This window comes from Corapipo altera, unplaced genomic scaffold, assembly GCF_003945725.1.
Source record: "Corapipo altera isolate COAL_440 unplaced genomic scaffold, ASM394572v1 138, whole genome shotgun sequence".
In the NCBI taxonomy this organism is placed as follows: domain Eukaryota; kingdom Metazoa; phylum Chordata; class Aves; order Passeriformes; family Pipridae; genus Corapipo; species Corapipo altera.
Window position 1 is genome coordinate 225,591 of NW_020885036.1, and position 12,746 is coordinate 238,336.

The 12,746-nt window shown below is 58.2% G+C and overlaps 1 protein-coding gene across 2 annotated transcripts in view; it reads right to left on the minus strand.

The window, feature by feature from the left end:
* Nucleotides 1-7,125: 7,125 nt before the first annotated feature.
* MOB3A (MOB kinase activator 3A) overlaps nucleotides 7,126-12,746 on the minus strand; it is a 14,009-nt gene continuing 8,388 nt past the window's right edge. For both annotated transcript variants that reach the window (XM_027668318.1, XM_027668319.1), the window contains exons 2-4: nucleotides 10,092-10,635; nucleotides 8,283-8,485; nucleotides 7,126-7,293 (exon numbers count right to left, since the gene is read on the minus strand). In XM_027668318.1, the coding sequence (XP_027524119.1) occupies nucleotides 7,264-7,293; nucleotides 8,283-8,485; nucleotides 10,092-10,509 (651 nt within the window). In that variant the 5' untranslated portion in view covers nucleotides 10,510-10,635 and the 3' untranslated portion in view covers nucleotides 7,126-7,263. The remainder of the gene's footprint in view (nucleotides 7,294-8,282; nucleotides 8,486-10,091; nucleotides 10,636-12,746) is intronic.

The window sequence follows — 12,746 nt, forward strand, 5'->3', positions numbered from 1 at the left end:
CTCCCTTGGTGACACTGGCGGAGGCTGAGAACTGACACGCTCATTGTGTGGAGTGGCAATGAGTGTATAGTGTGTGTAGTGAGTGTGTAGTGAGTGTGTAATGAGTGTACAGTGTGTGCAGTGAGTGTGTAGTGACTGTGCAGTGTGTAGTGAGCGTGCAGGGAGTGTGTAGTGAGTGTACAGTGTGTGTGGTGGGTTTGCAGAGTGCGTGCAGCGGGCACAGCATGAGCACATGCCAGGCACACAGGGAACATGCCACGGTCATGCCAGGGCCCCATGGGGAGCTCAGGGCACACGGCAGGCACACACGGGGCACGCAGAGGGGGCAGTGACATGTGGAGAACACGCAGAGCACACACGAGGGGCAGGACACGCGGCACAGCAGCAGGACCCACGACCTTTTGGGGTCTCCAGGAGCTGTCGGAGCCCGGCTGGGGGAAAACAGGAAAGTGAGCGGGGCCGTGCCGGAAGGAGCTATTGTTGGCCAGGGAGCAGAGGGAGCACGAGAGGCTGGAGGCCACCGAGGCCACCCTGTCACCCCTCTGTGCCCCGAGCCACGCGTGGCTGCCACTCCCCGTGGACGTGGGGCAGCCCCAGAGTGGACAGGCGGCAGCTCGGGGGGGGCCAGGCCTTCCCTCCCCCACCCCACTGCTCTGCTTTGGGAGGGAGAATAAATAAAGCTCCTTTTTCTGTGTCTTATTTCCCCGGCCCGAGGAGGGCCCAGCTTCCCGCCCCTGGAAGAGGGAGGATTTGGAGCCCTGGCTCTGTGTCAAATGAAAAAATCTTGCAAAAAACCCTGGAATTTCCTGCCGGGCAGAAACCTGGAGGTTTGACACTCCTGGAGCTGGGGTGGGATGGGAGGGAGGGAGGGCCGGGGGACACGGGGGACATGGGACACCCCCCCCATGTCCAAGGCACAGGCAGGCACGTGGCTGTGCCAGTGGGTCCCCAAACTCCCTCCCTGCCCTGCCACTGCCAGGGGGATTTGGGCAGTGCCACATCTGACCCTCCAGCCAGGCCTCCAGCACACCCCAAGTCCCAGTGTCCCCATCCTGCCACTGTGGGATTCTCCCCAGGGACGTGGTCCTGGTCCTTCCCTCCCCATCTGCTGCAGGGGAGGGTTCGGGGCAACCCCCCCTTGGCTTTGCCAGCTCCTGCTTTGCACCCACGTCTGGGGGCTGTGCCCCCTCCCCAGGACCCCCCAGCAGAGCTGCCCAGCCCAGGGTCTCCAGTGGGACACCCTGAGCAAGGAGGGGGGGCCACACAGGGGGTGGGGGGTGTTGGGCCTCAGTTTCTCAGAGGAGGTGTCATGGGGTGAAGGAGCAGCCAGAACCCACAGCCGGAGCTGCAGGGAGGGGACAAACGCACCCCGGCGTGGTTTCACCCCAAAAAAGGTTTCAGGGGAGACACCAGTTCAGTGGGGAGCACCCCCCATCCCCCAGAGGGGACATGGCCAGTCTCGGCCCCACCACCCCATAGCAGCCAAACCCCTGGGGACAAGGACATGGAGACGGTGGGGCCAGGCACATAGATGTGTTGGGAAGCTGGACAGAGTCACCCCAGAGAGGAAAATCCCTGCAGCCCCCAAAGCAAGGGGTGGGAGCTGCAGGAGTTCCAGGTTTGGGGTGTCTGGGGAGGAGGGCAGGGATGGGGCTCACACTGTGCCACAGAGGGGGGCCTGCCTTGGGTGACAGCAGCAGATGGGAGAAGCTGCTGCTTCTAAACACCCCAGTCTCCTTTCACCCCTCTCCATCCTCCCAATTCCCTGGGAAGGAGTGAGATCCACAGGAGCAGCCCTGACCCACTGCAGCTGTGTCACCATGGGGTGACTGGGGACATGCAGGCTGGCACATTCCTTAGAATCATAGATCCTAGAATATCTCAGTGGGAAGGGACCCCCAAGGTCCATCCAGTCCAACCCCTGGCCCTGCACAGACACCCCAACAATCCCACCCTGTCCCTCACAGCGTTGTCCAAACGCTCCTGGAGCTCTGGCAGCCTTGGGGCCGTGCCCACTGCCCTGGGGAGCCTGGGCAGTGCCCCAGCACCCTGTGGGGGAAGAACCTTTCCCTGAGATCTGACCTAACCCTGCCCTGACTCAGCTGCAGGCCGTTTCCTCGGAGGAGCAGAAAAAGTCCCAAACCACCAAAAAATTCCCATGGAAAGGGCACTGAAACTGCAGTGGGGCCTGCACAACCCTGCTGGAGAATGTGGGTGCCGGTGGCTTTGTCCCAGCAGCCTCTGGGGATTTGTTCACCAGGACAAAAAGTGATCCTGGGGCACCTCTTGGGCAAGGAGGGCCCCCTGTCCCTACAGGGCTGGCACGGGACAGAGCAGCAGGTGCCCCTGGTATCGGTGTCACCTCTGAGCTGTGGGGACGGGACGTGCTCCCTGCTCCAGAGCTTTCCCAGAAGCATTCCAGGTCCTGCCCATGTTCCTGGCACAGGCTGGGGAGCTGCTGGCCCCTGGCCTGGCTGTGCCATACAAGGGAGAGGGAGCACGTGCCATGCTGGTGACTGTTCCTGTCCCAGGACTGGCTGTCACCTCTCCACAGAGCCCAAAAGCGGAGCAGGGCAAACCCAGGGCCCTGCCCTCTGCCCGGGAGGAGGCAGGTGGCACATCAGGGCTGGGGGGCTGCCAGGGACCCTGGGGAACGTGGGCTCAGGGGCATCAGCTGTCCAGGGAAAATGGGACAAACAAAAGGCACATTTCTGAGCACTTGGAAAGCTGCCACTGCCTGTGCAGGGATGAGGGATCGAGGCTGCCAAGGCCTGGGGGCTGTGGTGGCAGAGCTGTGCAGGGACACTCCTCTGCCACCTCGTGCCCCTGCTGCCCAACTCCAAAGGTGCAGGGGATGAGGCAGCCACAGCAGTGGCTGTGTCACAGCACAGGCCCAGGAATGCTCTGAGCAGGATCTGCTGTCCAGGGAGGTGGCAGTGGCTGGGGACATTCCCCTTCTTACCCAGCGGGATGTGGCTCCTGCACTGACCCCGTGGACACACGGACATGGGGCTGCAGATGCTGCAGGAGACCCCCAACCCCTGCTCCCTCTTGGATGGTTTCTGGGGGTCCATGGAATTGCTGCCCCCACTCCCCAGCTTCCCATTAGAAGCCAACCCTAATGGGACTCATGGATGTGCTCGACACCTGAACCAAACCAGGGGTGTTTGCTCTGGGTTCCAGAGGGAAAAGGCCAGGGCCAGGCCCAGCACTCCCAGGGAACCCACGAAGGAGCAGAGTGACCCAGGGAGCATCGATCCATGTGAGCCTGGAACACTGATACTGGGATTAACACATGGATAGTGGGTGGCTTTTCCAAGGCTCATTTATCAAGGAACAAAGCAAGCCGTGGGTACAAGGAGCCTCCTACACCTTTCCCTTCATGTGCCATTGGACTGTGAGCCAATGGCATCATCCCATCACCAGCCAGTCCCAACAAGTGCCTTGGAGCTCTCCCTGCCTGGAAGCCCGTGGTGACCTCCCCTGGAGCTGGGAACCCCCTCAAGGTCTGGGATTCCTTACCTGAGACACAGATCCTCCCTATCACAAGGTGGAGAGACCCCTGTCCACAGCAGCTCCTCGGTGAGTTCCTGACATCACACTGAATGAACACCAAATCCATGCACTGAATTCCTTCAGATGTAAATTGTTGTCCCAGTTTGAGACTGAAACTGGACCTGGATGTACCTAAGCTCCATCAGGAGTTAAGGAGGTGTGTGTGTGAGGGTCCTCTCTGAACCTCATCCTCAACAGAAGGGTCTCTCTTACCCTTTTATATCTTCGGTCCCTTTGTTAATCATTCCAGCTTGATTCCAACTCGATTTTCCTTAGTCTGGTAGGAAGTACCAGGGGGAACCTCGCCATCAGATTCTGTTAAATCACACTTTCATAAATTCACTTTAAAATAACTTTCACTGAGAACGTTGATAGTGATTCTTTGAGTGACCCTAAATCACTCATCTGTGACAAACTGATGTCGTTGGCGGGATCCTAAATCGGGATTTGTGGCAGAACTGAGGCCCTAAAGCTCCTGAGCTCCTCGGCTTTTGGGGGCTGGAGGGGAGAGGCACAGGGTGAGCCATCGCTTCCTTGGAGCAGTGGGTGAGCCTGTGCTGAGCCAAAGGGAAGGAGCATTTCCCTGGGAACATACGGCAGTGCAGCCCCCTCTGTGCCACGAGCCCGTGCCCGCTCCAGCTCCGGGGCAGGTGCCATCTGTGCTTTTTGGAAGGGCTCAGCCCCACAGAGGGGAGGCTGCCCGAGCCCTGGGCACGGGACCCGCTCGAGCCAGGCCCTGCAGGGCAGGAGATCTGCAAATGTGTTCTCTGGGCTCTCAGCAAAGCCTTCACGGCGCCTCTGCAACCCCAGAGCCTGGGGAGACTGATCCAAGTACCGAGGGGTTCTGCTCAGTCACAGCTCAACCTGCTCGCCAGGCTGGGCTCAGCCCTGGGGGCTCAGCCCTGGGGGCTCAGCTTGGGGGCTCAGCTTGGGGGGCTCAGCTTGGGGGGCTCAGCCCTGGGGGCTCAGCTTGGGGGGCTCAGCCCGGAGGGCTCACAGTCACTCGCTCCCTGCAGTGACTCTCAGCTGTGGCTCAGGGGTGAGTAAACCCGAGATGAAAGCACAGGGAGATGAAAGCAGGGCTGGGGCTGCAGAGGCAGAGGCAGAGCACGGCTGAGCTCCGACTGTGGCTCTGCAGACCTGTCTGGGCAACATCCTGCACCGCCGGGCGCTGTGGGGGCCGGGCTCAGCCGCAGCGGCACCGCCGGCCCGGCTGATGTCCCAGGAAGGTGCTTTCCCTCCTCCTCCCTTGGCTGAGCTGGTCTCGCGTGGAGGTGGGCGGGTCTTTCCCCCCAGAAAGGGGGGCAGAGGAAGGCAGGGCCCCGCAGTCCCGTGGAAGGGGCTCCGGACACGGCCCTCACAGCATTCCAGGCGGGGGGGAACGGGAAAGCTGAGGAACAGCGACAGGAGCTGCCCCAGCACTGCTCACTGCCCACCCAGCCCCGCTCGGGTCCCTGCAGCTCTCCCGGTTTCAGCTGGGATGGAGCCAGTTGTCTCCCCAGGAGCCCACACAGGGCTGTGTTTGGGATTTGGGGTGGGATAATGCTGATAACACCCCAGTGTTTTGGTGTAGCCGAGTAGTGCTCACCCTAAGCCAAAGACCTGGAGTGTCTCGTGCTCTGCCAGCGAGGAGGGGCACAAAAGCCGAGGGTGGCGTGGCCAGAGGGATATTCCACACCAAGGAACAGCCAAGGAACAGCGTGCTTCTCCAGCTGAGCTGCACCCACAGAACACTGGGAGAGGGGCTCGAGGGTGCTCAGGAGGGCCCAGCACCTCCACTGTGCAGGGGAATGGGCAGGAGCTGTTGCTGCAGGCAGGGAACAGGCAGGAGCCCAGGCTGGGGAGCCCCTCACTCCCCTCCTGGCCAGGAGAATAACGTGCAGCCGCCAAAGGCAGAGTTTTCCCCAGTTCAGTCCCTCAGCCTCGATGGCTGTGCCCGTGGCAGCACAGAGCTCCTGGGCAGGCTGGGGGACTGGAACTGCCCTCCCCTGCCCACTCCCACTCCAGCAGAGAGCAGCTCAACCCTGGGGTACAGGGACACTGCAGAGACAAGGCAGGACAACCCCGGGGGGCTGGTGGAGCTCCACAGCCCCTGATCTGGCACCCCGAGAGCAGCAGGAACCCCCCCAGGCGCAGAGCACCCAGGAGCTCCCCGGCACAGCTCCCAGGAGCCCAGCAGCCCGTGTTTGCTCTGCTGATAGGAGGGCTCTGACAAAGGGGCCATCACGTGTGCTGTGTAAATACAACATAATTTATTGGTTCCATTCCAGAGCACGAGGGGTGTTTGTATGACTGTCCCAGGAACAAGAGTCACGTATGTACAGACATTCCAGGGCACAGGAACACTTTGTGAGGAAGAAGTGGTGAGTGGTAGTTTGGTCACTGTTCATAGAAACCTTTTCTCTTACTGGTCCCAACCGTAGGTAGACCCACCTACCTACTGGGGGCACTGGGAGCTCTCACTGTGCAAGCAGCAGGCAAGGCCAGGGGGCTCTGGCTGCACACCAGAGATTTTGGTCCCACATGGGCACAGTGCTGGGGAAGAGGGAGAGGGCTCTGTACCCTAAAGGGAAGCAGGATGTGATCCCTGTGGCCAGCGAGGCCGGAGGACAAAGTGGTCCTTCCTGGCAGGGTCAGCGTACCACGAGGTGAGGGGCAGGAATTCCCTGTCCCTTTGCTCAACTTCCATGAGGCACAGCTTGGCTGCCAGTGGATCCCTGTGGGGACAGTGCTGAGCTGCACCAGGAGAGTGTAGGAGCAGCTAAACAAGACAACAGCAGCCACCTGGATGATAAAAGAAGCAGAAAAAGGAGCAGAAAACAAAAATATTGTGGTTTTGAGCAAGCCAGAGCTGAGATTAGTGTGTGTGTGTGAAAGGAATCCCAAGGTCAGGTTGGAAAGCTGCTTGCAGCAGGGTTGTTCTCTGGCTGGGAGCAGTCACACAGGGGCTGTGGGGTGTGGGGAGATAAGGAAACATCCGCCTGGCTGGAGAGCTTAGACCACAATATTTTTGCTTTAATATTTTCTTCTTCTTCTTCTATCATCCAGGTGGCTGCTGTTGTCTTGTTCAGCTGCTCCTGCAGGGGAGCAGGGCAGATTCCAGCAGCGCTGACTCCATCAGCAGCAACCACGGGAAAAACCCCACTCCCAGCTGGCCTGAAGGGAACACAGGCAGGGCCAAGCCTTGGGCACGGGGGGCACAAAGCAGCTCTGCCCAAAACTGGACTCATGGCCTGTGGAAGAGGTGCTGGAACCAAGGAGCACCCCGGGGATCGGGGTACACCAGCATTCCCTCCCCAGGCAGCCTGCCTGCAGGGGTGGGATGGGTGTCCCGAGGGAAGTACCGCTTCCATGGCAGCACCAGCTCCACACACAGCTCTGCCTGCAGCATCTGGCTCAGCTCACTCGGGGCACAGGGCAGGGGCAGCTCAGGGCAGCTCTTCCCCTCTCCAAGAGCGGACATTCCCATCAAATGGCCCTCAAAATATTTTCTCTTTTTTTTATAGAAATTACTATAAAAAACTAGTTAATCTAGAGCATCTTTAAAAAAATATTCCTGCAATATCACAGTTTTACATTGAAACTCATTAAAAATATATAATTTCTTTAAGAAAACGTCTCTGTTGTCCCCTTGAACCACGTCTCCAGGCCGGGCGTGGGGCTGAGCCCTCGGAGGAGGCGCCGAGGTGGGAGCAGGAAGGTCAGAGCTCAGTGGCACATCCGGGAGGTCATTTCCTTCTGCCAAAGGGACAGAGAAGGCAGGGGGGTGAAGGAGGATCCAGGCTGCCAGGTGAGGGGGGCATGGAAAAACCTGCCCTGTGTTTAGTTGGCAGTACCCTTCTCAGGTGTGGGGTGACACTGCTGCCCAGAGCTCCAGGATGGGCAGGGCTGTGCTCTCCCCACAGTTCCCATACCCAGGACACCCCAGGGGGTTTATCCATCTGTGTCCATTTGGCTGACAGTGCTGGGATCACACAGGGCCCACAAATGAGGCAAACAGCTGCTGGGAGTGGGAGGAGATGCTGGAGAACAACTGCCCCCAGCCCTGCCCGTCCCGACTCCCAGTTTGCTGGCAGCCAAAGTGCAGGGCCAACTGGTCCTGAATTTGGGCAACCAGGTTAGTAGAGAGTCATGGAACCATTAAGGTTGGAAAAGACCCCCAAGATTATTGAGTCCAACCATTCCCCCAGCACTGCTGTGTCACCACTAACTCCTGTCCCCAAGTGCCACATCCACACATTTGTTGAACACTTCCAGGGATGATGACTCCACCACTGCCCTGGGCAGCCTGTTCAGTGCCTGACCACCCCTTCCACGAAGGAATTTTCCCCATATCCAATTTAAACCTCCCCTGGCACAGCTTGGGGCCGTTCCCTCTCCTCCTGTCCCTTGTTCCCTGGTAGCAGAGCCCGACCCCCCCCAGCTCCCCCCTCCTGTCAGAGAGTTGCAGAGCCAGAAGGTCCCCCCTGAGCCTCCTTTGCTCCAGGCTGAGCCCCCCCAGCTCCCTCAGCTGCTCCTGCTGCTCCAGCCCCTTCCCCAGCTCCATTCCCTTCCCTGGACATGCTCCAGCCCCTCAATGTCTTTCCTGGAGTGAGGAGCCCAGAACTGCCCCCAGGATTTGAGGTGGGGTCTCCTGAGAAGGTACCAGAGAGCTCTGTGCCTCCCCCAGCCCTGCCCTGCAGACCTCAAGAGCCCCCCCTGCACCCTGAGCCCACCCAGACACTCACCAGGGGCTCCAGCTCCTTGGTGTCTATGAGATTGAACTCTTTCACAAAGTAGTAAAAGTGCTTGTAGCAGGTGTTCACGTGGGCCTCCGAGCCCATCTGGGTGATCCTGTCGAAGTGGTGGATGTAGACGTGGACAAAGACCCGGAAGAGCCTGGAGAGGATCTTCTTCACCACTGGGAGGAAGTTCTTGGGGAAGGGAGTACCTGGGAGGGAGGAATGGCCATGAGAAATCCTCAGTCAAGTTAAAACTGGTTCCTCAGAGCTAAAATAAATTGGTAAAACAGGCAGATTGAGACAAAAGGGCTTCTGTCCCTGGCAATGTCCACTGCCCTCTCCGTTTTGCTTCCCTTTGGATCAGATTTTTCACAAGCATGGATTTTTTAAGTGACAGAGAGCTGCACTGCTGAGATTGAAAGCAGAGCCCAGATTCCCAGCAGCTGTTCCAGTCTGAGTTTTCCTCTACTCCTGTTTGACATATTTATACAAACAGTGCAAAACACTAGATATGACCAAGCAAATTCCTGAAGGAAAGGGTTGGTGTTGTTACCTCCCCACATTATCCCTTATTTTGATATGTCTTTGGTTAAAAATTAAAGCCTTTAAGGTGCTCTTTAAAGGTACCAGGTCTGTGTTTGGCCAGGCCCTGACAGGAGGGGGGTTTGGCCATCCAGCACCTCCGTGGGGTATCAGGGTGTGAAGTCCACACGGGCTGTTCCTGGAGGAACTGGGACAAGTTAAACCCTTTCAGTGCTCTGACAGAGCTGCAAGGTTTCACTAGGTGTCAAGGGGGAGGGATCTGGTTAAAAGCTGAGCTGAAAACAGTAACAACTGGAAAAAAAAAACCCAACCACAACCCTCGTGCTGCAGGAAGCTCGTCCTGCCTCCAGAACAGAACCAACACCCCCGCTGTGCTCCCCAGGGTCCTGCACAGGCAGCGACAGAAGGGCTGGGCAGGGGGTTGGTGTCTCAAAACCGGCTGTTCACTGCCCCCCTCCCCCCTTTGCCCACCCCACACCAGCTGAAGCAGCATTTTGGCACAGAGGAGGAGCTCGAGTGGCAGACGTGCCCCAAGCAGTGGCCAACTGCATCCTGTCACAGCTCCAGTGGGATAAACACCAGGGCAGGAGGGAGGGAGCTCTGCTGCACCTTGTCTCCTGCATCCCCAGAGATGGAAGCTCTGCATGGGCTCAGTCATATTTACCTGAGGCTTCAGGGAATGAATTCTCCCATCTTCAACACAAAATAAACAAAACCCAGCAATCTCCATCCCGAATCCAGAGAAGCTGTGCCTGGATATGCAGACTGAGGTGTCTTAGGCCAAATTCTCCTTTCCATGGCCCTGGCAGGAGATGAAACATGGCCCCTCCCTCCAGGCCTGTGCCAACATCCCACCCCTCTGGAGGGGCAGAGGCAGCCAAAGCAGCCTCTAACAACAAAGAGGCTGATTATGGCACGTGGCAGCATCACCAGGTGAGGCAGAGCCTGGATGCAGGCTGGCAGTGAGCTCCAGGAGAGCTGATCCACAGGAGCACGAGCCACTCCAGAGCTGCCTCCAAGCCTGTGCTCTGAGGGCAGCCTCCTGTCTGCACTGCCTGCCTTGGCTTTCCTCGAGGTGTCCACGACTCCAAGTGGGATCTGGTGCAGCTCTGGGTATTTGAGCACTGCAGAGGAGCTGGGAAGAGCTGCTCTGAGCAGCACAGAAGGAAACAGCTCTGCAGCACCTCCTGAACAGAAACGGGACCCGAGGGCTCCAGGAGAAGGTTCTGCACCCCCCTCCCTCCCACCAGCCACGCCTGGACCCCAACTCACCAACGTTAGTGGGGAAGATGTCCTCGTTGTTGATCTGCACCTCGATCCAGTCCATGAGCAGGTTCATGTACTGGGGGGCCGACAGGGCGGTGGGTTTGCGGTACTTGTGCTCGTCCTGCCACCGGTACTCGTACTTGGGCCCCCCTGACATGACGGGGCAGGACTGCTCGGTGCAATAGTCACTGATGGTGCCGTAGATCAGGTTGATGCGGTTGAAGAAGTCCACGACGTGCACGGCCACCCAGTCGTTCTGCTCCTCGCCCGGCGGCAGCTGCACGGCCACCTTCAGGTCCAGCCCGGCGTTGAGCGAGGCCTGGGCCTTCTTGTGCAGCTCGAACCGCTGCGTGCCCGGCTCGAACTTGCGCTTGGGCCGGAAGGTTTTGTCTTTGTTGAACACTTGCTTTAGAGCGTGGGACATCTTCCCTCCTCCTCTCGCTGTTCCAGGCCCGCAGCGGGGACAGCCGGAGGCCGCGCCGCTTCCCGGGGCACGGCTGGGGCGACTCTGATCTTCAGAGAAACCTCCCTCTGCTCATCTGGTCCTGATCTGCAACACAGCACAGAAGGGCAGCGATTAGGAGCAGCTCTCTCAACAGGAAACCTTGTCTAAATCCCATAGGAAGAGATCCGGGATGCCATCTGGGCCCTCGCCCCACATCTGAGGAGGAGGAGAGCTCACGCCAGCTTTCCTTCCTCCCCCTTCCCTTTCCAGCCCAGCCCAGCTGGAGCAGAGCGGCTGTCGGGGTGACCTGGGCTGAACGGAGCCACTCCTGAGAGAACTCCTGACACATTCCCTGTGGGAATGAGGGAACAGGCCCCACAGCAACTCATCCAGACATCACTGCACCAAGAGCCCCAACCCCACAAAGAGAAACTTTGCTCAGCTCCTGCTCAGCTCCAATGCACTAAAACCCATGTGGGCTTCACCTGGATCCAACTTTTCACCTGTGCTTCCCCCCTCGGGAACAAACCTACCCAAAAGGTCAGGTCATGCCAAGCCACAGCACAGCTCAGAGCTGCTGCCAAACACCCTCCACCAGAGCAGCCACCAGGGCAGGCGGGGAAAGCGCGAGAGACAGGAACCACAGGGTGGAGGGGAACGAGAAGAAGAAGTCACAGCTCAGGCACCCGGAAAGCGAATCTCCTGAAATAACACCAGCCCTGAGAGCAGCCACAGCCTCTGCTGCAGGTGCACACAGACCAGAAACACATTTTCACTTCAGTTCAGCTCACTTCAAGTTAAAAGCTGGAAGATGAGGGAAAGCTCATCTTCCTCTTCCAGTCTGTGGAGAAGAATCAGCTCCAAGGGTGAGACCCAAGTTAAGATCTGAAGGGATGCTGACGAGAAACACAGCTCTGTTTATCTGCAGCTAATTATACCTCCTTTGTTCCCACATCCAGCCCCTTGCAGAATTTGTGTCAGGCTGTTCTTTGATGGAGGCTTAAGGCAGAAAGCTTTGTATACCAAAAATATCATTTTATATGTGCTGGACAGAAATGAATAAAGTAACAGAAATTAAGCTGATGCCTTAAATAGCACAAATAAGTTGTCATAATTTTATAGGCAAGCAAGCAAACAAACCCCTTTCCCCAAGCAGAATTTAGATTAGATTTATATGAAGCCACGGTGTTGTTCCAATAGGTAAACAGTGTCCTCAAATGTTGGGAAAAAGATCCCAAACTCAAGGTCACGACTGCCATCGCTGCAATCGAGCCTGTCCCTACCAGATGCCGCAGTGCTAATCAGCAGTTCTTCTCTGGAGAAAGATTAAAAAGCTTTAAGCCAAGGTCTCTTGTTTTCTTATTTAATTACAGCGAGGAAGAAACCCCAAACCACTCCAGTTCATCCCACTAAGAACAGGCTCAACATTTCCTGCGGGAATGGGCTCAGTGACCTCTTCCGTGTGGGAGCAGGGAGATCCAAACTCCTGTCGCAACACGGGCCACGACGTGTGCTGGAGAAACCAAAGTGTGGTTCAGTGAGATCCTCCCCGGGCTGGGAGGTGAATCCACGGCACACATCTCATTGTGGAATGGTTTGGGTTGGAAGGGACCTTAAAGACCACGCCAAGGGCAGGGACACCCTCCATGGGCAGGGACACTTCCCACCAGACCAGGCTGCTCCAAGCCCCATCCAGCCCAGCCTTCCTGCTGCCAGAACAGCCCCTGTGACCCGGGGAGCCACTGTGGGGGAGGCAAACCCGGCCCCCGGGCAGGCGGCCGTGCCCCTGGAGTGTGTGATCCAGCACGGCACGGGGAGGAAGCTGAGCAGCAGCGCTGGTGGCAGAGCTGTGTCACAGCCTGGCCACATCCTGCGGCGGGGCCGGGGCGGAAGCTCCGGGGGCTGCGCCCACCTCGTGCCACGGAACCGTCCCCACGGATCCAGCAATGTGGGCACCAGGTGCTGGGGATGCAGCTGTTTCTCCAGCAGCAAATCAGTCCCAGAGAAGCCCTTGCACGCAATGAGCTCCTTGGAGTGGGGATGGAGGAAAACACATCCTCTGACACAACCAAGCACGCAGGGCCAGGAGCACCGCCCTCCCCAGAGCACCAGCAGCGCCCCTGGAGCAGCACAGCTCCATTCCTACTGCTTTTCACTCCATTCCTACTGTTTTCACTCCATTCCTACTGCTTTTCACTCCATTCCTACTGCTTTTC